Consider the following 26,817-nt stretch of genomic DNA (forward strand, 5'->3'; position numbering starts at 1 on the left):
CGAGAAATGCTACACTGTGCCTGTGTACAAAGTGAGTTCGAAAAAACGTGGGTACGTCATCAACGGTGAGTAGTTTTGATCGTCAGCAGCACTCCCTGGCAAAGGTAGCCCTGACTGTAAGTTATTTCCCACGATTGTTTGGAATAAGTCAGCCATGGAGAGCCAAAAGTTATCTTGCCTACCTGACCATTTAATTAATAATCCGAACACTTCTGCGCCCATCGCATGTTCAAATCGGGTCATGTCACTGACCCATGACGTCATAACAAAACCTCTTAGATGGAACCTCCAGCGGAAACTCGTTTCCGAATTGGCATTCTGATTCAATTCAGAACCATAATCAATGTATCCTGAATCTTACACAGATCACAGTTCAAAACAAATGCTTTCTTTAACATACTATAAGAGTAGGTCAAACACAGCCCCCGTTCACGAGCTCCAGAATCCCTTTATCGTGACGTCACCAAGGCGGCGGTAGAATCTCCCTTCACCCATAGGCATGCATGCAAATTTCATAATCTTTCGAGCGAGCTGGAGAAAGACAAGGATTATGTGTCATCAAAAGTTGTACCAATGTAACAATGAGTTCGCATCATTACGATGAATGGAGCTGAAACTAAAAAATAGGACTATATCGAGCCAAAATCAGCAATTCTAATGACCCCTTCATTTGAACGTGAAGGATTTCCTCTGATGGCGTCACCACGGCGCCTTTATTTCCCTAGTGCACCAACCTGAGTAGTAAAGGAATCTTGGGTCAAACATGGGTCAAAACATGCAAGGAATGGGTAACTAACCATTTATAAAGCTTGAAACTTGTCAGGCACCTGATTTCTGAGCGGTCTACTAATGATGGTCACAGGTGAGTTAATAAGAGTTAGGTGGATAATGGCCCAGTCTGTACCTAGCACAAACACAGGCACGCGCTGCACTGGTGACAATAGAGGTATACCGTCTCCCCTCGTCTGTGGCCGGTGACCCCGCCTTCCGGCCGTGACCCCTGGGTCAGCCGGTCGGTGGGGAGGGCAGGTCACAGGGCCCGGTGACCGCTCGGCCCGAGTGGCCGCACTCAGAGCACTGCGGACCGATAGCAGGGCGAGAGGAGCCCGGCATGGACTTCGCTCGGCCGCTCGAGCCGCCGCGCGGGGCGCCCGGGGCGCGGGGGGCACAGGGGTCTACATAAGGAGGTGCGCCGCCGGCGCCCGCCAGTGGTGACACTGGTCGCCTTGTGGTCAAAGTCGTCGACGCGACTGGGCCATCATGCGGCGGGCCGCCATCCTAGTGGCATTCCTGGCGACAGGAGCGCTCTCAGGTAAGCACGGGCCGACGGACGGCAGGGAAAGGCTCGCTTCATTTGTAACAGGAGTTTAAAGCCGACAACTGTTTCAGCTTGACATGGTTTACTGGATGCTGTGGTAATTATCAAGGTTAAAAATATTACATTTTGCAACTTGGCATAGGGGAACATAACCAATGCTCGTTAAGCTTATGCTAATGTTTACGACAGCCGATAGTTTAACTTTAACCAAAACAAATTCATTTATTTCGGATTTTGCTGTAAAAAATGAAATTCTGGCATCTGATCAAATGAGGGTTCGTTACACTTCAAACAGCGCCTCATGCAATGAAATAAAGGGGTATCAGAAGCTGCAATGTATCAAAATTGGTTGGTAAATCAAGCCTGTTTTAATTATTATTGTTTACCTCGGATGTTCAAACGGTTATCCTGATTCAGTGTAATGGGTTAAAATTGATTTAAGCCCAAGTCTTTTGCAGCATTTAAAAGAAATTCTGGCAAATGCTTAAAATTTCTGAAGCTTTGATGACGTTGTCGGTCATGCTTTAAGGACAAAATTGTATTATCTCATGTGACTGCAGTAGGTACCCTGCCGCAATCATTCAAACCATTCACGGGAAAGTCTCCCCTTGAGTTCTGGCTTCACATTTAAACATTAGAAATGTAATAAAAGCTGTTAGTTTTCTACAAAAACTCTTCAAATCTTGCGAAATGCTGGTCTTTATTTTCGAGGGGAAAGTAATCGGTCATTAGTCGAGCAGTTTACACCCATCTACCATCATTTTTAATTTAATTTCCTCCCTTTAGGTAGTCGAGCCTCGGTCAGTCGGTCAGTTCTCTCTAAGCCCCGTGACACGCACCCCACTCCCACCCACTTGGTCGGTCTCTGGTGTGCTGCGCAGGACCCTCTGCGCTCTTTGTGCGACGTTTCTTGTCCGAAACTGTGGCCATTCGCGGCCGTGTAATGTTTACCTCGTCAGCAGACGGCTCGGACAGACTGCCTGTGAGACCGAGCTCTGCGGCGCTGGTGTGTGTGTCCGCAAACGTCGGATCATCCCGGCCGGGCCGGACTCCGTGACCTTAGGCTCAGAGGTGCTGATCGATGTGGGCACCCGCCAGTCTCATATGTACAATTTAGTATGAAATGTCGTTTTATAGGTAATGCCGTATAGGCGTGTAGGACAAAACGTGAGACATTCCGTTATGCGTAGAATGATAAAGGAATAGCATTAGCATATGTCAGCATATGTAGCATATGTCCCTTAGCATATGTCACAACTCACAGTTCATTACGCACGCCATTTAATTCGAAATCCTGGCATAAAGTGGTTCCAGTGACAAAGTTAGAGTCAATAATGGTCTCACTTTATTTCAGCATTGCTATTTTATTTACCTGGCAACCTTCTCGAGTGCAGGAAAAACACTTTTCTACGCCACTGTAGCTTTATGTAACATTGGGGTACGCCTTGGCTGTTGAATTTCTAATTTGTTCACATGTACCAGCTCAAAGGGCATTTTCATCCATAGAAATAAAGCACTCCAACACTTATTGCACTAATGACACAATTGCCCTTGAAAGTTTTTTTTACCTTTAAAAATGCATCAGTTTTCAGTTAACCTTTTTTCATTTCCATAATTAAGACGATTTAGAATCCATGTTAGAGGTCGGCATGGGAAGGATCGGGTGCCGATTGTTTTTGGAAACAGTACAATGTAAATTAACTACACCTTTTTGCACTCAAAATAGGCATCTTTTCATTCAATTTCGGTGAATTGCATTCAATTTTAGCGATCTCTCATTTGTTTCGAATAGAGAGATCGCTAAATTGAATGCAATTCGCCGAAATTGAATGAAAAGATGCCTATTTTGAGTGCAAAAAGGTGTAATAAGATATGTCTACCCAGTATATAATAAGCTACTGGTATTGCCACAGAAAATATGGGACAATGGACATGGGAACAAAAGCCTATCACTTTAGGTACTTGATAGTTGATGTCACACATCATAGCTGATCTTTCACCAATCCGGGCCAAGGGGTTGTAGACTGCGTGTTTGCTCAAATTTCTGCTTCAGCGTATTAAGTACGTACATAACCCTTGCCAGGCCAGGGCTTCTTTCATGGCGCGGACAGGACTTCAGGAGATGTGTCAAATAAATACCCCCGCCCAAAGGGCGTCCGAATTTTGGTAGCGCTACGTGCCGTTGCATGCTCCGCGAAAAACTATTGTTCTGATGCAGCCAAAATATTCTAATTTCACCTCCGACTATGTAGGTGCCTACCGGCTTTGTGACCTGGGCCTCGTTTCATAAAGCGAGTCCGTAACTTACGCCGGTTTTTGGCATTGTATTGCAAGTGCATGTGAAGCGATGACGATAGCTTGAATCGTTGAATTTATTTATCTGGCAAGCAAGAACAGAAGGAAGAAGGGCAAATAAATTTATTGCTTCACATGCGCTTGCAATACAAGCCCAAAAACTGGCGTAAGTTACGGACTCGCTTTATGAAACGAGGCCCTGGTGACCTGATCTGAAATGAATGGAAATTTGAAATTTTTAAGGAATGTCAAAAGGATGTCCCATAGGTTTGCCGAATTTGGCAGCGATACGTGCCGCCTATTTACGAACAACTTTGGGGATTGCACCAATCCCTCCCTCCCCCCCCCCCCGCCTGGCTGGGCAAGGGATAATGTGTGGCACCCAAAGACAAAAACCTTCGTTCTGACCCGATATTAAATACTTAGTAGCATGCTTTGTTCGATCATTTGCTGCAAAAAGGATAGCATTGCAACATATCCGATTAAATGTCATGACATTAATCATCCCTGATAAACATTACACTGTTGATCACTTCGAAGCGTCGCAGATTCCGCCAGAGTTTACCAGATCAGCGAGAACCCCCTCCCCCGCGCTACAATCCCGGTCAGCTGCCTGTCGCAGTCGACCAGATAGCAGCGGCCTCCACTTGACGTTTGATCTGTTTGCTCCCGATCGCACCGAGTCACTTCGATAGCCGGGACAAAGTGCGGTCGACAGCCGGCTAACAACGCATCGCCACTCGAGCGGCCACTCGAGGCGGCAGTCCGGGCACAGCCCCCCACCGGGACATGGGGCCGGGAAGTGGCCAATCGGACAGAGCGCGATCCAATGAACTCACGTGGCACCGGGGCCGAATGTGAGATGGTTTTCATCAGTGAACGAGCGAGAGGGGATCAAGGGGTTCGCCTGACCTTGGACAGTGTATATGAGACAGACAGATCCAAATAATTTCATTAAAAAAAAAAACACTAAAAAATAAACAGTAGGTTGATGTAACCGTCCACTCAAATTGTTGCTAACTGAGCCATGCCCTTATTTAAAAATGTATGCCAAACATCATTGAAACATATTCAGGTCATCATTCAGCGTAATTATTTGCTCCTTAATTATCAGTTCGAGAGACTGAATATTTATTCCAAATGACGAGCAAAAATAAAAAACGAGGTGGTGTTTGTCCTGGCAAACATTGGCCAGACTTCCAGTCGACACGAGCACAGCCGTCAGCTGGCCGTGGTCACTACAAACACTGGCGCAGACATAAACTATTCCGAGGTTGGGCGAAAACCTCGGAGGGCGTTCTGTGCGCGTGATGCCCACCGTCCCCCGTTTCGCCGCGCTCATGAGACGGCGAGAGCTCGCGCTCCCCATACTGCACACTCAGGGTTCAGTGTTTCATGAGGAAGACAGAGAGGCAGAGGGGAGCATTTCGGGAGCAGCTGGACAGTCACAACAACATAGGGGGAGAGTGACACTGGAGTAGCGCGCACTGCGGACGGGGAGGTCGGGACGACGGTAGGGGAGCGGGCGCCGGCAGGGGCGTCCCCTGCCCTACCGTCGACTCCGACACGAGGCGGGCGGCGGGCCGTCGGTTCCGAAAGCGGTCGGCGGCCGGTCGGTCGGCGGCGGCCGGTCGGTCGGCGGCGGACCGACCGCGACCCTTGGACCTGTTGACAGCGGAGCAGCGCAGCGCTCCATCGGCCAGTCGTGCGGCGACAGCACTTTTCGAGCGCTGGTGTTTATCGAAATCCGCCTTAGCTGTACGATAAGTGCCACACCGGCCACACTGGTCGGACCTCAGAGAGCTTTCTATGTCTCCTTAGCACAGTGTAGAAAGGCTAAGAAATATTTGAGAATTGTTATGATGTAACGTAATTTCAATATGCTCCAAGGATGCAATGATGACTTACACCCATCAAGCTGCCATCACGTCATAGAAACATCACCTGCCCACTCAAATGTGGAAAGCTGCAAGTCTAAAAACATTGCTGCAAGATTCACTACCGCAAAATCATTCTAAGCATCAAGATCTTTGTTCGGATGAGTCAGAGTCGCGGAGCGTAGTATGAAGCAATAAACATTTGCAGTATTTATCTGGTACGAATCCTGCGCTAGTCATTGCACATTCCTTTACGACACAACGCATCATCTCCTGTGAAAGTCTGGGTATAGCAGCAGACCGAGCCGTGCACTCGTCTGCACGTGCGTGGCCCGTGCCGTCCTCGGAACGGGCAGCTGCACCGAATGACCAGTGAAATGAACTGCTCTGGTTCACTCAGAGATTCGCCGAGACAGGGGACCATCAGGGACCGACTAGGGACCACTATACCACTAGGGATACTAGGGGGAGGACCACTAGGGATCACTAGGGACAATAGGAGACAAAGAAATCACAGGGGAGCTGTGGGCCTCTACCGGGGGAGACTGTGGAAACCTGGGAGACCGCGGGGGACGATCAACTGACCACAACAAAGAAGGCCGCCCTCAGTACAGACGTACCAGTGCGCGTGGCGGCGGTGCACTCATCAGACTGGCACGGAGGGGGAAGTTCCAGAGCAGCGCTGACCGACAGCGAAAACTGCGTCTGTTCTGTGTTTCTGTCACAGTGCGCACCCGGCTGGTTTGCAGCGCTTCAGTGCAGTTGCACTGAATAGTGTAACGTTAGGAAAGCCATTTGCTGTTCAAAACTGGCGAATAATTTAGTAAATACAAGCACAATCCGTTTGTATTAGTCATAGTTTTAGCTATAATTTTACGTCGCACATCATGTCATTGACATGGAAAATAGAATTGGCAAAACTGTCATTTCAAAACACAGCTGCAGTTACGTTGCTTGCCCAATCATCTCAATCATTAATTGATCCATATTCCCTTCAACGCCTCCTCTGTGTTTGCTGCTCTTTTACGCGACCTTCTACGTCTGTCCTCCTTTGTCTCTCCTTCCCCCTCCCCCATTCCTCGCAGCTCACCCCTCCCCTCACTGAAGCAGTCACCGACCGGAGGTGCCCAGTTGAGCCGGACCGCCCCAACCATGGGACGCAAACAACCCTCTATTGGATGGTTCCGCCCCGCTAGCCGTCGCCGGATCACCGCGTGAATCATACATCAGCCGGACCCACGTCCGATAACTCTTTTTAGTCTGACCTTTTCTGACCTTCACTGTACCGTAAACCGGGGTGAGTTGATATGGATTTTGAGGTTATTCTAGATTTCGTTAAAAGCCACATTCATTTACGGAATTCTTTTTGTGCCAGTTTCATGGCACATGCCTTGGGGAGGCAATCAGCAAAAATGAATAAAAAATGTATATTTTAAGCCCCTTTTTTAAAACGCCAAAGTTCATATCAACTCACCACCCCACAGGGGGTGAGTTGATATGATTTTGGATTTTTCAAAATTTCTCGGCTAAAGAAGCTCAGAGGTGAGTTGATAAAATGCCAGTGTTTAAAAAAAGGATGAGAGAACACATCCTGAAAGAAACCATTAGAAAAATGCTAGTAGTTTGGCAGCAGACCTCACATTCATGAAAACGCAATCATGTCCAACACAGCGCGATCAAAATGGCTTGATTTTAGCAGCATCATTTTTTCGCTTTATGATACTTAGTTTTACTTAGAACATTCTGAACTTGGCTAGTCACGTGTCCTCAAGCCAACGGTATCAAAACTGGCAATATATTTTGGAATTACAAGTGTATTTTCTTGTAATTAAAACACATTGTCAGTTGCGGGTCAAGGTTGATATGCCTCTGACAGAAATAATGGATTGAAATGAAAGAATACATATACTTCTGAGCTTTTGTTGACTGGTAGTCAACAAAATATTAATGAAGTGAAGTGAAGCGAATCTAATTCGGACTGTATTCTAAGCGACATAAAACAGAATTCGGCATCAAAAGCCAAAATTAACCCTCGCACTTATAGGCGGGCGAACGGACCACCTCGGCTTTTCGCACATAACTCGCGCAAAAAGCGGCCGATCACGACGAAACTTTCAGTACCTCTCGAGTTTATCAATTTTACACATGTTCTAAAGATTTCATGACTCTGACTCAAATGGTTTTTGACTTGTGACCTGATTCTCGAGACCATGCTTGGCCGGAATCGCGATTTGGCGTAGTCGGCTCACATTATCCGCGCATTTCCAGTCTTTTTGTGATTGTAACGTCCAAACATGTAAATGATGTTGGTCCCACGCAGTATTTTGGGTGTCAACTGTCAAGGTCACCTGAAGGTCAGGTCAGGTCATTGACCTTTGGTGACCTCGGTTCACTTTTTGGAGTTTTACATGTTTCTAGGGTAGTTTTTTTCGGGCCGATTTCGAATTTAACATGCATTTGATCATTTATGAAGTAGTTTTAGTGCCTTCGTAACATGTTACGACACCGTCAGTGGTAGCTGACACTTGACACTCCCTATGGATAGCCGGCAGGACACCTACTGGTTGACCTGACCTGACCTGACCTGGCCTAAATGTACGAAGACATCTGTGAGCAAAACTAACATGACATTCGCGATCAGCAACAGCCAAAAAATAATAAACTCGCTTTACGAACTTCAAATAACCCCCTATTTTCCCGACTTCTGGGTAATTGACCTGGCCTGGAAGGTTAACCAATGACCAAGTTGGTTATCATCGGCTTCCTCGCGTCTCGGGCAACACGCTCATTTTTTCCGCGAAGCTCTAGCTCCACCAGGGGCCAAACGACGATGGGATTCCAACGGACGCCCCCCCCCCCATACGTTAAACGCTGGCAAAACACGAATACGGGCGAGGGCTAAACACCAGTCAATTTCTTTATATTGTTTGTTCCATTTCATTTTGCCTCTCATTCTCGGTTGGCAACTGCCAAGCAGGAAAACTTATCAGTTTCACGAGATCAGAATTCCCGCGCTGTTAGCCATACAGAAATGACAGTTCTGTCATTTTCGAAACTACGAATAAATATAACAGTTTTTTTAATCTGTATGTAATATAGGTGTTCTATAGTGTTCCTTTATAGCTTGTAGGGAGCCATCTTGAGACTTGACAGGGAGCTGTGCTGTGCCTTTTGCATGTTAGGTATGTCCACAGAAAAAAAAAACTTTGGGGTTACTGATGTTAGTTGTCGGACCTTCGTCCCCGTCTTGAGTTGAGATTCAGTTTCATAACGTTTCGGCCAGTTACTCTCCGGCCGTCGTCACTCGTCAGGTGTTCTTTGACCCTCAAGGACCTGGATGTTGGTGGCGTTGCGCTACGCGTCAAACAGTTCGAAAGCTCCTGTTGTCAGCGGGAATCGAACTCGGGTTTCCCCGGTGATGGTCCACGGCTGTAACCACTCCACTATCGAGGCAGGCTTGGCCACGGCCGGAGAAGCTACTGGCTGAAACGTTGTGAAACTAACATCTCAACTCAAGACGGGGACGAAAGTCCGACAACTAACATCAGTGATACTAACAGGCCTCGTCTCAAGCATTCAGAAAAAAACTAAAGCTTTTGGGGTTGATGGAATGATGTGGGGAAAGAAAAGGAGAAGAGTTGGTCTAATTGACTTAGTCTTACCTGCAGACCCATATTTTATGCTAATTTGCATGCCTACCAGCCTGGTATCAGCTTTTATCATGCATATCAACTCACCACCTGATGGCATATCAACTCACCACCTGTCACTTTTCTTAAAATTATAAAAAAGCGTTGTTATAGGTGAAACCCAAAACTACCTGGGATCAACAGTAAATTGATGGTAGTTTCTTTCCCAGTGCATGTTGTTTCATGAATATCCACCGTCTTTGCTGTAGGGTGGGGACTTTTCCTTAGTTTCAAAATCAGAAGAAAAAAAGGACTTTGAAAAAAGTAATGTGTTAAGAAGGCACTGCACCACATGCATGCTTTCTCAGCTATATGCATCACTTATTGGGTGCTTCACTTCACAGAAAAATAAAACTAAAAATTGGTTTACAAATGGATGAGCAGCACACATTTTAACATTTTTCGAGCAATTTATATCAACTCACCACCCCATATCAACTCACCCCGGTTTACGGTACCCCTCTTCGCCTCTATACTCTGGCTTAGCCTCTGTCTCAGCTAATACGCAGTCCCATTATTAGAAAATAACTTACTTGCACCGGAAAGCTCAATCACACAAATAAACCCAAATAACGGCAAAGGGAGAATTATATTGACCTACCAATCTGCCGTCGATCTGACCTCATTCTCTCCCTCCGCTTTGCTCCGCAGTGCCTACGGGAGAGCGGAAAGATGTTACGACATGCGCGCGGGTGTGTGAGGACCCGACCGGAGCCGGCGGGCCGTTCCAGCCCGGCAGCACGCACGTTTTCGACTACACCTCTGATGTGGTGACCACCCTGGCCGGAGCCACCGACGAGGAATCACGACTGCACGTCACGGCCACGGCAGAGGTCACGGCCAGCACGGCCTGCGATCTCACCCTGCAGGTGAGAGCAATCAATGCGTGGGCTGTGAACTGCTGAGTGTTTCATCGGCCGGACTAGCTGAGAGCACCAGCGCACAGCAGCGCTAACGGTTGAAACTTGAGATGCGTTTTTACAATGCGTTTTTAGTTTTGGTGATAATCAATTGTGCAATACTCACAGGCGTAGAAATATCTGTATTTACCATTCGCTGTCTGGTGAACCATTGGGTGTTTTCTTCTCCATTCGGCGAAATAGGTTGTGTACCCACGAGGGTTTGGTTTGTTGAGGTTCACGTCCAGTAAGCAATCACCACAACTATCAATAAACATCAACGACTTCTCAGAATATAATCCCTCCCAATCTGCTTATTGCATCTTCCCGACGGGTATGAAGAGTTCCCTGAGCACGAATTGGGCCGGCCGTGCCGTGCCCGTGCTGACACCCGATGCCCCGCGGTCACCCCGTCACCGATGCAGCCCGTCCGCATTGACCTGGTCCCGTGTTTATATCGCTCGGAGCGATGTACTGACTGACCTTCCTCGGTCCACAGCTGAGAGACGTCAGTCTGCAGGACTCGGACCCCAAGAACGCCAACAACAGGCAGGATGTGGACAACATGGCCCTGTTCAAGCAGGAGCTGGAGCGCAGGCCGCTTCACTTCAGGTAAACATGCCGCAGATCTCCGTGCGCTTTAGTATTTTAAGCATATATTTAGTCGCAAGCATCTCTATAGGTATAAGAAGTGAGCTATAATTCAGTAAGACTCAGTATCAGATTACTTTTCTATTTGCGCTTGACTTGTAAGGTAGCATAGCCGATTTGCGTCTCGCTGGAAAGCGCAGTGGTCGGCCGGCTTGGATAAGTCACTGTAGGTATGCTGTGCCGCAACACACAGGTGCCGGGCGGCACAGTATTCACTGTGAGGCAGAGACGGGCGATAAGTCCCAGCGCTGGAGATTTACCGTAAATTTGACCACACATGAGCATTTTAGCGGTACGGTAGAATGCGTTGCAACGGTTGCTAGCTCTGGGCTATCCTTCTAAAAAAAGTTCATCTCTGACAAGTCCATAAGCATACCTCAGAGCACGTGTATAAGGGTCGTCCAAGCGATTCCGCGCTAATCCATGGTTTGTAACCATCCACTTACGTTGTCTCTCTACAGCTACCAGAACGGCGCCATCCGGCACCTGTGCTCCGACCCTGCCGAGCCCGTCTGGGTGGTCAACTTCAAGCGGGGCGTGCTCTCCACTCTGGTCACCGTCGACTCCATGACGGGGACGGAGGAGACGGTCCGGCAGGAGGTGAGACTCGACTATCTCACACCACTGATATTTTTCCACTAACAAAAAGTTCTTTTCAATTCATTTCAGGCACGTATCGTCTTGCTCGCATCCTCAATTTAACTTTAATTTGGCCTGAAGGTTATTACGAATGGCTGGGTGATGAGTCGAGAAAAGTTATGACCTGACCCCGCCGACCTGCGTTTGACCCGACAGGAGGACGTCAGCGGACGCTGCTCGGCCCGGTACTCGGTCTCCGAACACGGCGAGTCGCTGCTGATCACCAAGCGGAAGGACCTGCTGACCTGCTCGGGACGCGGCCACCTGGTCTCCTCCCTGCAGAGCACCCCCTACTCGTCCGGAGCCGACGTCCAGTCGCTGCCGCTCCTCAAGTAAGTAGTCACATGAGGCGTCTTGGATAAGGCATTGAAGCTAACAGTCGCATCCGCAACCCTGATGATATTGAAAAAAATTATGCATCTCACTATAAGCAGCACCTTTGGTAAATAAGACTTAATTTTCTGTAAGTGAGTTTAGTGAATTGAAGTCGTCGCCTGATGCAAGAAACTTTAAAGGGTTGTAGCTTTAAATCGTAACAATTGTCGTCCAAAGAACAGATTAGATGCTTCGCACATCATTGCCTCAAATAATCTAACAAACATTGTACTTTTGCTTTCATCTGATCCTTCAATCATTGACGAATGACACCACCCCTATAATGTTTCTCTTTTCTCCGTTCCAGGAGCACGCTGCAGTGTGACCAGAAGGTGCACCAGGGACGCCTGGTGTCGTCCGTCTGCCACGAGAGCCACATGTTCAAGCCCTTCTCTCACGGAGAGAACGGCGCCGTCACGCGCACCACGGTGACGCTCTCAGAGCGCACGATCCGCAGCGCCGGCAAGTGGTGGTGGCAGAGCTCCGACGCCGGTAAGATATCGAAAAACACTTGTTTTTCTCAAAATACTCGTTTTTCTCGTTTTTTTTTTTCAATACAAAATGAATGCTAAATTGCTAAGGCTTTCACAGTAGTTGAAACAAGACTAAGAGCTCTAGACCAGCCTCTCAAAATAAATTCACATGGTTGCACGTCAAGTGACATTGACTACTAATAGTGACATGAAACCATCTTTTCATATGCTTATATACAAATTAGTTGCGAGAAGAGGCTTGACGAAACATGAGTTGTGCTTGAATGCGCTTATGTCGTACCAACAAAACAAGCAAACTATATTAGTTGAGGCTTGCTCCGTGTGATCTTCTGTGCATGCGTGGGCGGTGCTGGTTGTTCCTTTCAATGACGCCGACCGTTGTGTTTCGCAGAGATGCCGACCACGAGGACCTCTCTGATGTTCGACCACACGGACGCCGAGCTGACCCAGCACGATCGTGTCCCGGCGGCGGTCGAGCTGCTCAACCAGCTGCAGGAGAAGACCGCCGACAACGTCCGTCCCGACGTGCCACGTCTCTTCACACGTCTCGTGCACATGCTGCGCCACTTCACCGAGGACGGTCTGCGCCAGGTTGACGCCCAACTGGAGTCGGGCAGCGCCGCCAAGCGCTACTTCGTTGACGCCCTGCCGCTGGCCGGCTCGGCGCCGGCACTGGCTCTGATGAAGGACATGATCCTGGCTGGCCTCGTCAACGAGGAGACCACCGACCGCTGGATGACCTCCCTGGCGTTCGTCCATGAGCCGAGCGTCGAGATGGTGGCCGCCGTGGCGCCGCTGCTGGAGGCTCGCGATGTGCGCCGCCAGACGCTGCTTGGCGTGTCTTCGCTGGTGCACCACTACTGCAAGACCAACGTCGACTGTATCGATGAGGCGGCTGTACGCTCGGTGGTCGCTCAGCTGGAGCGCACTCTCGGCTCCGGCTGCCGCGCCGTCTCCGAGGACGAGGAGATGAAGATGCTGACGGCCCTGAAGGCGCTCGGAAACGCTGGACGTCTCGTTGACGGATCCGCCAAGCTGCGCGCTTGCTTCCAGGACGAAGAGAACTCGATGGATGTGCGTCTGGCGGCGATCCGCGCCTTCCGCCGGATGCCGTGCAGCGTCGTCACCGAGAGTGGCCTGATGAAGACGTTCGCCAACCCGGGTGAGGACACCGAGGTGCGCGTCGCCGCCTATCTGGCGGTGATGCAGTGCCCGTCGTACGACATCGTCGACAAGGTGCAGGAGGTCCTCTCTGCGGAAACGGTCAACCAGGTCAGCAGCTTTGTGTGGAGCCATCTCACCAACATGCAGGAGACCAGTGACCCGAACAAGAGTTACATGAAGTCGCTGCTCTACAACATCAAGCTGGCGGACAAGTTCAACACCGACATGCGCAAGTTCTCTCGCTACTTTGAGAAGACGATGTTCTCCGAGTCGATGAACGCCGGTGCGACGGTGGACGCCAACGTCGTCTTCGCCGCTGACTCCTACATTCCCAGGTCTGGCATGTTCAACCTCACCGTTGATCTTTTCGGAGAGGCTTTCAACCTGCTGGAGGTCGGAGGTCGCGTGGAGGGACTCCAAGACCTTTCCGAGAGCCTGTTCGGCGACAACGGTATCTACCCGCAGGAGACCATCAGCCAGCTCATGAAGACGATGCAAGGCCGACAGGACAACACACGGTCTGCTAGGCGCATCCAGACGTCCCAGGCTTCGGCCTACATGAAGATATTCGGCAACGAGCTGCATTTCGGCAAGTATGACTCTCTGAACGAGCTGGTCGCTTCAATGGGCGCCAAGAACCCTCTGGACTTCCTCCAGAAGCTGGCCAAGGACATGGACTGGACTGAGAACTACCAGTTCTTGGATTCCTCCTACACCGTCCCGACTATCGCCGGTTTCCCTTTCACTCTGAAGGCCACCGGCACTGCCACTCTCTCGCTGAAGACCGGCGGTAGCTTTGACGTCCAGAGCTGGAGGCAGGTGAACATCAACGGTCACATCAAGCCATCGGCAGCCGTGGAAATCATGAGCGAGATGACCGTCAACGCTCACATCGCCCACACTGGACTCAAGATGAACACCAACCTGCACACTTCCACCATCCTCGACGGCCACGCCGTTGTGAACGGAGGTGAGCTGGTGTCCGTGCGCATCAACATGCCGCGCGACAAGGTTGAGGTCCTTGACGTCAGCACCCGGTTCCACAGCGTGTTCCGCAATAAGGCCCGGAAACTGGAGATGTACACCGACAACCGCTACGAGCTGAAGTCGTGCTCTGACAAGTACATCAGCACCGAGCTTCTTGGTGTCAACTTCTGCGCTGACGTCAGCTACTCTCGTGGCACGAACTCTCTGCCCAGCTGCCTGTTCTCCGGCCCGCTTACCGCGCGCTTCACTGTGGAGAAGACCGACACCATCAAGGCCTTTGAGTTCGAGTACCAGCACTCCAACGAGCAGGGTCTTCGCAAGTCCACCTTTGTCATCGACACGGTCGGCTCAGCCGTTGACCGTCGCATCAGTGTCGACTACCTCATCAACTTTGACAGCAGCGAGTTCAAGGCTGGCTTCCACACTCCCATCAAGTCGATGGACGTGTCCGGAGCGCTGGACCTGGCCGGCCGCACGAAGCGTGTCGACCTCTCGCTGAAGATGGACGACCGCGAGCTGTTCGGCGTGACCAGCAGCCTGGCCGTCGATGACACCGCCGTCTCTGTTCGCTACACGCCGTCTCTGAGCATCCGCAGCTCCGGCGACGAGCTGGCCAACTTCCAGGGCAACCTGATTGCTAACAAGAACAAGCACAAGTACTCGGTGGACCTCACCATCACCAAGGTCTTCCAGTCACCTCTAGTCTTCAAGGGTACGTTTGGTCATACTTAACCTATTTTTGTTGCTCACTCAGTCGCTGTTGCCTACACGTATTATATGTATGTATATTGAATAACATTTCAAGATCATTGCACTATGACGTTAGCAGCATGGTTTTGATTAGAGTAGACTTGTCTCTTGCAAAAGCAGTTTTTAGAAACAACAATATCAAAACCCAAACATTTTTGTAACAGGTGCAGTCAGATAAACAAATCATTAACACGTCATCTTTCTTGCAGGTGGTTTGAATGAGGCTGATGGTACGTACACGGTGACCACCTCCATGGAGTCGTTCCTCCTGGACGGCAACATGAAGGGAACGTTCCGTGTCGCCGGAGACAACCTGCTCATCCAGACCAACACCGAGTACAGCTTCGCTAACGGACAGCCGCAGACGATCGCCGTCAACGCCAAGCTGAGCCAGAGCGAGCAGGACGACGAGAAGGCGTACCGGCTCTTTGTGGATACCAAGGTACGACACGACGAGACCACTTGTGCTGTTCTGTTTTCATGTGCAATTGGTAAAAGATCTATACTAAACAAAACGTAAAATGGCTTACAGAACAGCAATCGTAAATCCGCAAACATCCTTCGCTCTCGAATCACGTCTATTCAATTCCTGGACTAGATCTCATCAGCACTGCGATCCATCCAGCGTCACCTTCGGTCTCGTGTCTGACCTGGTTGCTCTTCTGTCCGCCAGTTCTCGGGTATGCCGATGCTCGACTGCCAGTTGCGCGCGGAGCGCCGGGTCAGGTCTGACAGCTGCCAGTCCAGTGTCACCCTGATCCGCGGCGAGCGCACCTACGAACTGTCCTCCGGCCTCGAGTTCAGCCGCGGCAAGGTTGGCGCCAACGTCGGCTTCGCCGCGCAACACTGGGACATCGACTTCAAGCTCGGAGGCAACGCCGATGTAAGTACCTCTTATCATGCATTTCAAGCTGATCGGATAGTTTATATTTTCAGCAGATTGCATCAATGAAAATCGTCTACTAAAAACGCCTATGGAAAACTTTTCAGCATTGCAAGTCCGAAACTGTTCGTAGATGGCAATGAAAGGATAACGAACTACAGATGGCATCTATCAGGATAACGAACTTCAAGTGTAACTTTCAGTCTTGATTGTCAGTTCTGTTGTTGTTTGTATGTATATCCAGCCCTATTTTCTCACTGTTTCTCATTCACCCTTATTTTATCTCCCTCTCTCTCTCTCTCTCTCTCTCTCTCTCTCTCTCTCTCTCTCTCTCTCTCTCTCTCTCTCTCTCTCTCTCTCTCTCTCTCTCTTTCTCACTTCTACTATGTCTTTCTATTACTCTTTGTCGTTCTCAGTTTCTAAATCATCTGTTTTCCTAACAAATTTTCACCAACTGATAATACGTTCCCTGTGTGTAATCTACAGTTCAGCGAGTACAACAAGGTTATGGTGACTGGCGAAGCTCAGCTGAACCAGGACTATTTTGCCAAGACAAAGGTGGGCCTGAACTACAAGAGTGAGGAGTCGGGCTTCCACTACGGCGTGAATGCGGAGCTGGCGCTCCCGAGGTCCACCTACATCGTCAACACAGGCGTTCGGCAAGAGGAGAATAGCGGACACCTCAGGGTAAGTGCCTTCCGCTGTGCGATACACAGGAGAGACAGACGCGATTTGGAAATGTTATGTGGTCTGGTCATATTTGGAGACGAAGTAGGTACCCAACGTTTGTACTCGTACCTACCTTGACTCTGATACAAAACGTGGTCTGTCTGCATAGCGCATGACGTTGAAAAGTGTACCACAAGTTAAGCAGCGCAATCTATCGATTTTCAAATCAATGCAAGCTCAGTTTATGGACATAGGAGCATAAACTTTCCGGCCCTCAGAGCAGCGTTCGACCTCTGTGTGTTCGCAGGTTGTGGCTCGTCACGAGACCAACGAGGAGGTCAGCGAGGTGGCGCTGGTGGGCGCGCTGTCGCTGGACGCTGAGGAACTCGGAGGCGAGCTCACGCTCAGCATGCCGCACTTCCCGCGCTACGAGCTGTCGGCGCGCCTGGTGCCCGGCACGGGTGGCCTGTACCTGGCTCGCGCCGTGGCGCAGGCCGGACCTCGCGTCTACACTCTGGGTGCCGAGCTGAAGACCGCCCAGCGGCCGTACGAGCTGGACCTGCTGTTCGAGCGGCCCGGCGACCGGCGCATGTCGGCGCGTGTCACCGCCCTGGTCACCGGCGATCGGCCCGAGGTGACTGTCGACCTCCGCTTCGGACGCCGCATCACGGCCGTTCTCGCGGTGAGTCCGGGGTCCGACCTGAGCGCTGCTACCGCGCTCCCGAATACCGGCAGGTTCTACTACTCCTTCAGAGCCATCGCAGTCGTGTGTATTTCTTGACATTCTTAGGTCCCATGGCGGCATAAGGCAGGGCTCAGTATAACCTGATAGTCTCAAACACTCGAACAGCTTCAACCTAATACCTACAGCTGGGAGACAAAAATTGTCCGATTTGCTACCTAAATACATAAACAAACTAGCATGTTTATTGGCTTCAATAATCAATGCAGTGGTTGTATTTGTGCTCGTTTTACGAGCCATCACGCATGCTCAATCCAGTATGCTCAGTGCTCACCTACTGACGTACGGTCTTCAGGGTAACCTCTACCCGAGTGAGAACACGGCCAACCTGGAGATCTTCTGGAACAAGGACGTGGACGACACAGAGCGCGCCAGCGTGGAGGTGCTGCTGCGCGAGACGGACGTCTCGGCCAGCCTCAAGTACCCCGGACGGCAGATCAAGCTGATCGGCGCCCTGCAGTGAGTGAGACTTGCAAGCAGCCCACAGTTGTTTTTCAAATTCGTTATTACGCTATTCAAAGACGTCAAACACTTTTCGTTATTCAAACGGCACTCATACTTGACTCATTGACTCACACTATTGATTATGCATCAGAGCTGTTTGCTGATCTGTTGGATCTCCTTTATCAGCGTCGACACCTGGACCGCTGAGCTGAGCTACGCTCCGGGCAAAGTCATTCGTGCTGAGGGCAACGTGCCGCAAGACGACAGCTTCGTCCGAGTCAACGTCAATACGCCGCTCGAGGGCTTCACCACCCTGTCGCTGACCTACACCAAGAAACCGAACCAGGACTACAGCTCTAACCCGCTGGACTTCGAGGTATGCAGGCGTTACGCCGCCACAGCCAGTCTCCAGTGGGGCAGAGCCTGCTGGCACCCACTCCACAAAATAATGCGCAGTTGTGTTGCAGAATTTCGTTCGTAACAGTAATGAATGACTAGCATTTCAAATGAGCTCATAGTATTCCTAGGCATGATTTCGAGCTACAGCTAAAATGAGTGACACTAACATGTATATAAATCCCGGAAAAAAATAAGTCTTTGAGATAAATGCCGAAAAAAATCAACTCAACTTTCATGTCAGGTTCAATGCACTAATCACACATGCATTGCGATGCATTGCATGTTTCGTTCAAATGTCTTGTATTAAGTTTATATTGGACTGAATGAGGGCTCTTTATTGTAAACATGTGTGCAATAAACTGTGGTCTTAACAAGTTCCAGAAACCTCGCACCTTTCCCTTAAGGAGAGGAGAGTATCGTGTTCCGAGTGACCGACACATGTTGTCCCTCCTCACAGATCGTCGGGCGCCTGGAGGAGCAGGAGGCTCGCCTGGTCGGTCATCTCCTGCTGCACTCGGCCATCGAGACAAGGCTGGAGCTCTTCACTCCGGTCCCCGGCTGGGAGAAGAGCCAGCTGAGCTTCCGCTACCTTCTGGACTACAACAGATTCGACGGTCGCGTTCTCCTCGCCAAAAACGACGACGAAGTCGCCCTCGGCGGATCGTTTGAGATGCGCCAAGATCTTCTGCTATCAAAGATTCACGCCGCCTTGGACCTGGCCCTGCCAATCGACGCGTTCCGTAAAGGAAAGGTCGGCTTCGACCTGAAGTTCGGCGATGCTCACCTGGATGGCGGCGTGCTGGTGCAGTGGAAAGATACCCGAGAGCACGAGCTCTCTGTGTCGCTCACCAGCCAGCACTCTTTCGACCACGAGGCCCACATGGACAGCGTCCTCACAATCCACACACCGTTCGAGGGCTTTGAAGTCATGAGCTCTCATCTCAAGTTCAGCAGCAGAGCTGGCCACTTCCATGCACTGATGAACATGATCCATGCCGATGTCAAGATGATCAACTTTGAAGTACTTTCGACCAAGGGCTTCCCAACAGACAACGTAAAGTTTGTATTCAACTGTGCCTTCTGCCCCCTCGAAATTCTTTATGAAGGTAACTTCGGTCTAGAAACGTCGCACACTGGCTCCGTGTCAACGCACTGGTATGGTAAAGAACTGTCTTTCTCTTTCAAGCAGGACCAAACTATGCCGCGTGAAGGCTCAGCGCGATCGGATGTCGCCGCTTCTCTAGTTCTGCCCATTGATCCCAGCAGGTACGCGATGAAGATCACACGCGAGGTGGATATCAGCGCACATGAAGTTTCTGAGCAGTCGGAATTCAGCTGGGGAAGCAAGAAGATCGCCAATGAAATGACCGTGAAGTGGGATGCGAAGATGAACGACGAAGATTCACTTGAATCACTGTCATTCACAGGAACTGGAAAGCTGACCACACCATTCCAGGGCTGGGAGTCTGTCGAAATTTCACATACTAGCAAGGTGACCAAACTTAACACTCGACCAAGTTACAGTGGATACACAAAATATGTTAACAACGAAGGGAAAACAGTGGAGATTACCGACCGCATGGAGTTCGAAGATTCACTTAACTGGCTTCTACAGAGGGATATTACGAGCGAGAGCAGGTGGGTTTCATCGGCTACTCATTCCATCCGCATGAGTGGTGAGCCCAGCAGCGTTCAGCTAACGGTGAACAGTCAGATGGCCGATGAGACAGCCCAACTGCAATACTCCCACCAGCTGCGCGACATCCAGTTCTCCGCTTCAGTGAGTGGGAACTGGTTCGGCTGCCCGACGCGTGGTCTGAAGGTGGCTGTTCGCAACGCTGCGGAGGCTGTCTACCCGTCACTGGACATCACTTACGACGAAGGCAAGACTATCCGCATGTATGGAAGCATCTCCAAGTCTCTGGAGAAGGGACAGTCTAGTGTCACCCTGGAGGCGCCGTTCACTGATAGAGCTGTCCTTTCCATCGAGCACGATTGTGACTACAACACCAAAAAATTCACAGTCGACTACCTGCACGGCGACAAACGCTATGTCTTTGATGTGGATGCGTCGACTAAGCGATATCTGACCTCTGACGCCAAATTGGCCATCAAGTTCAGTTCCCCACCCACATGTATGGGAGAAGGGTCAATCGTCTTCAAATACGACATGGAGGACGAGCTGAAACTCAAAGGCATGGTGACCTTCAACGATTGGAAGATGTCTACGAAGAGCAAACTGGGCATGATGAAGGGCCATTTCACCGTGAACACACCGTACACCGGATACACGCTGCTTTCAGCCAGCTACCTGTTCAAGGGAGACGAGGGTGAGATTCGCCTGAAGAAGGAGGATGCTCAGATTCTTGCGGTCCTCAGTCGAGCTTTCAGCGGCAGCGAGTCCACATACATCATGCGCGTCAATACTCCATGCGCCGGGTACGAATCGATGACGCTGTCTATCAACAAGCCCATGAATGAGAACAGGTTTAATGCCGAATACCAGCGCGGCCGCCTTGCCTCTATTTCCATCACCACCGAATACGAGATATCAGCTCCTGTCTTCTCAATTTCGGCGGAAGCGCAGTCAACGATCGAGGGATTCTCAACATCGGGACTTTACATTAGTTACAACATGTTTGATCAGGAGGCAAGGTTCGTGCTCAGCAAAGAAAACAAGAAAATTGACACCAAGGTCGTTGTGGGACTCAGTGCTCTCTATTCGGAGCTCTCGGTCGAGTATTCCAACACTCTCCTCGATTTCGGCCTTCCGCAGCAGCTGACTGTTACCGGTATGTACAACGTTCGTGATGTGAAGAAGTCCATGGAACTTGCTGTCATCAAGGGAGAAGAAAGATTCGTGTTTAATGCTGAGGCTCAGCTTGAGGATGAGCTCAATCTCTTCACCGTCACCATCAATACACCAATTGATGGGTATGAATCTGCGAAGCTGGAAGCCCGTCTCCATTTGACCGATTCGAAGATCCTGGCAAAGCTAGAGCTGTCCAAAAATGAGGACATCCTTAAAGCTGTTTTCCACGCCAAGCGTGACGAGGACACCGTGGGTGCATCTGTTGCGCTGCATACTCCTTGGGAAGCGTACCGTCTTACAACTCTGTCTGCTGAATACGGGATGGGAAGCCTTGGAGGCTACGTCAAGCTGGTCGCGGAGCGCAACTCGGACAGCTACGAGATAAAGGGAACAATGGAAGAAAAGGACGAAACCGTGCTGCTGGTCCTCACCACTCCGTTCACAGGTTTTGAAAGAATCAGCACGGAAGGAAGCTTTAGTAAGAAGGACAGCGGCGTGCATGCTCTTCTTGTTCTATCGCGCAACCAAGACGAAATTCGCCTCGCTCTTAAAACAGAAGTGTCCTGGACAAAGTCTAAGGTTTCGTTGGACATCACAACACCATTCCCCGGAGCACGTTTCTTGGGAGCGACAGCTATGTATGACATCCAGAGTGAGCAGAAGACCGCTAACGTGCTTGTTGCTGTGAATGAAATGCATTATGGGGTGAACTTGTTTGCCTACATGAAGCGAGGGGCTGCCACCGGGCTTGTTGAGCTGAATACTCCCGTTGAGGACTGGGAAAACGTGAAATATCAGGTCACTTATGACATCAACAACGATGAGAAGGTAATTGAAATCAGTTACGAGAAGAATGGAGTGAAGCAGGTCATCGCCGGCAGGGGTTCTTACGATGGAGAGAACGCCTACATCGACGTCATCACGCCCCTGAACGGCTATGAAAACATGGGAATCAATGGCCGCTATGTGAACCGAAGAGGCAAACGTGAGGCTGGTTACGACGCCCATGTGAACGACCATCGGCACCGCCTGTATGTCCTGTACGAGAGAAAGGGACTAGAAAGTGCTACGCTGAAAGTTGAAACGCCCATTGAAGGTATGCATAGTATCAGCGTGGACGCAAGATCGCAGGAGTTCCCCGATGGCATGGGCTACTACATCAACACTAACCGAGATGGCAAGCGTAATACAATCGAGATCCGCACTGTCAAAGACGATGACAGCATTGGTGCCGACATTAGCATCCAGTCGTACATCGAAGGCCTTGAGAACGTCCGCCTGTCCGGAAACATCGTCACCAGGGGTCGGAGGAGGTCGTTTAGCTTCAAGTCGGTCAGGGGAGAAAGTCAGGCGGAGATCTCTGGTCAAATCGTTATGAAGCGAAGATCTGGAAAGGGAAAATTCAAAGTTAACCTGCCGATGATCGAAGAATGGGGTGACATTGACGCATCGTTTGAATACGATCTTGGGCGAACAAAGACCTTCCAGCTGACGTCAACACGAGGTGGGGTCACCAGGGAGTACTCCGGTTCTTTGCAATATTCTGACACAAGCTTTGCAGTCACTCTGAACACACCATTCGATGGCTTCGAAACACTGTCCGCGGAGGCTAGCCGAACAGAAGGTCCTGATGGGACCATTACTGCGGATATCAAACTGACAAGGGGCGACAGAAAGGTAAAGATCGACTACAACTATAACTTGTCGGGAAGTGACGGTTCTGGTTACGTGAAAATCACCACACCATACGACGACTTCAGAACGATAAAAACATCACTGTCGTACAACATTGGAGCTTCTTCTCGCACGTTTGAGTTCATGGCACAACGGGACGCAAGGAAATGGCATCTCAAGACCTCTCGAAGCTGGGCAGACGGAGAAGATCACGCAAGTCTTGAGCTGCACACTCCTATCGAGGAGATCAGTGAGGTCAAAATTGAGCGCAACTTCAACCTGCAAAACCTGAAAGCAATGACATACAACGCTGCATACGAGAGGAACGGCAGGAAGTTCTCTCTTTCTGGAACCGGATCCATCAAACGCAAAGGCAAGGAGGCAAGCTTTGACGTTTCCGTCAGTACTCCTCTGGAGATCGGCAGCCTGGGCGCTACCATCGCCTACGACTTTGCAAGCAAGCCTAGGACCATCAATGGCAAGGTTACTGCTGGCAACAGGTATGCCAGTCTGACTGCCTCGCTTGCAGCTGATGGTGGATCAGTCAGTCTCGTCACAACGAACGAAATGCTGCCTAAGGCCGACTTCGTGTACACCGCTGACGTGTCAGCGTCCAAGCGAAGTGTTCAAGCTTCTTTGACCCTGTATGATGGACGAAAACTAGAACTGGACTACCTGGCGGACTATAGCCGGAAGAACAAGGCCAATGGTCACATCTACGTTCAATCGACCACGTTTGGAGACAGAAAGCTAATTTGGGACTACGCTACTCCAAAGGATGACTTCGCTGCCAACCTGAAGTACACTTCACCTAATGGTAATTTGGACTGGTCTGTGACAGTGGACGGAAAGAGGTACGTCCAGAGGAAAATTGTAGTCAAAAGCTCCATTGAATCGGAAATCTACACCAGCTCTTGGATGGCCACTATCCACTACAACACAAAGAACGGCTTCACCACCAAAAACAAACTAGTTTACAATGGGAAGACATACAGTCTCAATTTTGATGCCAAGGAAGTCAACGGAAAACGCGAAGTTTCTCTCAGTTACTCTGGTCAACTCCTGAAAGGACTTCAGATTGAAGGAACATGGACATTGCCATCCAACCCAGCTCCAAAGAAAGAGTTCGATATCAGTTACAAGCGCGGACCAAAAGAAGGATCACTCAAAGGCTCTTTCCAAGTTAGTCCAGGAGGCAAATCTGGATCGGTTGACATCAAAATTACGACACCCTTTAAAGTAGTGAAAAGTCTTGACGTAGACGGAAGCTGGGACTTCATCCTTCCCAACCGTATCCTCAATATCAACTACAACAGGAACGGCGGCAAGACCTATTCCTTGGACTTCGTCGCATCTCGACAGGAAGAGGAAGGAAAGCCTTACGGACAGTATAGGCTGAGTGTGACGACACCACCGCTCGAAATGAGGCCAAACGTCTTTGTAAGCGAACACAGCATCGAGGTCACTTTCGATATGCGCTACGGCACAATGTTCAAGTGGGTAGTGACTAGTCCCATCGAAGAAGAGCTGCTGATAGACGTCAAACAATCGGGCAATGTCAGAACCGTCAAGGCCCACTACCGTTACAACGACGAAATCGGATTGACCCCATACATGCCACCTTACGTTAACATTGACTTCAATTCGAAGCGCACAAACAGAAGGGCTGGTCCCAAAATCGACATGACCCTGAACACAAACTTTGAGGGCTTTGAAGACATTGAAGTCAATATTGATGTCTCTAGAGGGCGGCCCAAAAGTACAGTGAAGGTCAACTACCGGCGCGGCACCAGAACCGCCGACATGACCGCGGAATTCGAGATGAATCAAGCGGGCGGAGGCATTCGATTCGATATCAAGACACCAATTGAAGGGTTTGAACAAGTCAGTATTAGCGGAAGTTACGCCAAGGAGCCTAACTACGCCTTGAACCTGGACTATTCACGAGGTGAGAAGTACGTCAAGGTCACATCGTCGTTGCAGTATAACGCCGAGCGGTCGTACGGCCAACTGCAGTCGGGAAGCGTCGACGCCAGGTTCAAGCTGGATTCGTTCATTACGATGCCCATCGACCTGTTGGTCACCCTGGACGGCTCGATGGAGGCTCAACCTCGCCGATCTGGTCAGTTCAAGCTAGTGGCCACTCTGAACGGTGACACGTACTCTGTCGACCACCAGGTGAGCCGTGCCGAGGCCGGTCGTCGCACCGCCCGCATGGTCATCCTCACGCCGTTCAAGGGTCCCTTCAAGAAGATCGTCTACAACGCTGACGTATCGACGGCCGCCAACAAAGCAACGATCTCGCTGGAGTACGGCAGGAAGAGGATCGACCTGGACGTTTCCTGGTTCGCCGGCGAGGGCCGCCAGTACGGTGCAGAGATTCGCCTGAACACGCCTTACAAACCAGTCCAGGCTGTGGAGCTTGACGCCAAGGCCACGCTGCAGCCACGCGGTGACGTCGTAGACGTGCTGGTGCACTACCGTCGGGGACAGAAGATGGTTCATGTCACAGGCACCGTCCAGCCCTTCGCCGTTGACCTTCACTTCGAAACACCGACCTTTGGCAACTTTGGAGTCAAGGGTGGCTACACTCCGCTTGACAGTGCCCTCAAGGTCGAGGCTATCGTTTCCCTCGCCTCTGGTAGGGACATCGGCGGCAGCGTTACCGTCAAACCAGGCTTCAGGGCCAAAGACATGCAGCTGACGATCGACATCCGAACGCCTGTCGAGGGCTTCGAGCGTCTCGGCTTCGACATCGCCTACACCAATATCGACAACAGCAACATCATGCGAGTGGCCTTCGAGTCCCCCATGACAAAACGCGTGGAGCTGTCGTTTGAGCTGACCAACCTGACGGATGACTACAGCACCGACTTCAGAGCCGGCGTCACCACAAACTACCTGGGCAACGCCTTCACGTTCAAGACCACCATCCTGAGGGACAGACACGGCATGAAGTACGAGCTGGAGATCGAGTCTCCGTTCCACATCCTGCCATCCTTCAAAATCACGGGACGGCGCTGATCGCTGCGCCCGGAGAGTCCCGGCGCTCGGCACTAGCGGCATTCGATTCCGCTGCTTTCTTATCACCCTTAGTGCCGGTTTGTGAGTGTTGTGTAAATATCATTGTGCGTTATGTGCGAGAATCGCCGTACCATGTTATAGTCAATGTGTCGATGGGTGGTGAGAAAATACATGATGTAAATCCGGACATGCATACAGCACAGACAAATTAATGTGAGTTCAAACTTGATGCGTGGATTGCGGCAAATAAATTGAGTGTGTGAACACGTGCGTGTCCATGTGAGATGTGAAAGAAGGGCTATTGATGGGAAGGCGACGAAAATAGACATACACGGATTAGACACGGATATACTCAAGAAATCAATATAGGGACAGATACAAAAGTGGCGCAACAAGGTACACACAAAAAAGGCTCTCTAAAGAGCTATGTTATACACATAGGTGGGCGGTGGGCACCTTCCTCAAAGTTGTGGCGTTACTTGTTCCCCCGTTCCTACAGAACGTGACTTTTGTCATTCGTTGCTCTGCTCCTCTGCAAAATGTAATGCGTTAGGCGGCACGGGTGGACATCGATAGCAGCGCCTCTATCGGTCACTAGGGAAAGCTGGGCTGTAGGCGACGAAATACCGGCTGAGTTGTCACACGTTGAATAGGTTTATAGACATCCGTCTTGTGAAAAAGTTGAAATTTTGCCTTCAATATTTCTACAGGCAAATTTTAGAAGTGATCTTCACATCTTGCAAGGCCGTTTAGATTATTGTATCCACTTCAAGCCTTCCTTATTGTTCTTGACAATGGTGCTGGAACTATTTATAATATGTGTTTCTACCTTAGTTAACCCTCGCACCGACGGGGGGGCGGATATCCGCCCCCTGAGGTTTTTCGCGAATAGCGGGAAAACCGCGGCGCGTAGCGCCGCGAAATTTGGCATGACTATAACCTCATCAATTTTACACATGGTGTGCAAGTTTGAACCTCCTACCTTTTAAGGTCAGGTCACCAGGTCACTTTGAATGACCCAACCTCAAGTCA

At 50.3% G+C, this 26,817-nt stretch overlaps 1 protein-coding gene across 1 annotated transcript; it reads left to right on the forward strand.

Annotated features, from left to right (window-relative positions):
• The first annotated feature begins 1,212 nt into the window (after positions 1-1,212).
• LOC122366557 lies at positions 1,213-26,049 on the forward strand. The gene is made up of 14 exons (XM_043338942.1): positions 1,213-1,312; positions 9,831-10,048; positions 10,578-10,690; positions 11,191-11,329; positions 11,525-11,700; positions 12,051-12,235; positions 12,629-15,100; positions 15,348-15,580; positions 15,812-16,021; positions 16,508-16,708; positions 16,998-17,372; positions 17,728-17,891; positions 18,063-18,252; positions 18,733-26,049. The coding sequence occupies exons 1-14, from the start codon at positions 1,261-1,263 to the stop codon at positions 25,783-25,785; spliced, it is 11,781 nt and encodes a 3,926-aa protein (XP_043194877.1). The 5' UTR covers positions 1,213-1,260; the 3' UTR covers positions 25,786-26,049.
• Positions 26,050-26,817: the final 768 nt, after the last annotated feature.

This window comes from Amphibalanus amphitrite, unplaced genomic scaffold (assembly GCF_019059575.1).
Source record: "Amphibalanus amphitrite isolate SeventyFive unplaced genomic scaffold, NRLGWU_Aamphi_draft 000816F_arrow, whole genome shotgun sequence".
Taxonomy (NCBI): domain Eukaryota; kingdom Metazoa; phylum Arthropoda; class Thecostraca; order Balanomorpha; family Balanidae; genus Amphibalanus; species Amphibalanus amphitrite.

Bases quoted from the DNA above. Each gene is read 5' to 3' on its own strand.
- LOC122366557 (XM_043338942.1), top strand. From the start codon at position 1,261: ATGCGGCGGGCCGCCATCCTAGTGGCATTCCTGGCGACAGGAGCGCTC. The intron at 15,101-15,347 runs GTACGTTTGGTC...TCTTTCTTGCAG, and splicing joins GTCACCTCTAGTCTTCAAGG to GTGGTTTGAATGAGGCTGAT. The intron at 15,581-15,811 runs GTACGACACGAC...TCTGTCCGCCAG, and splicing joins GGCTCTTTGTGGATACCAAG to TTCTCGGGTATGCCGATGCT.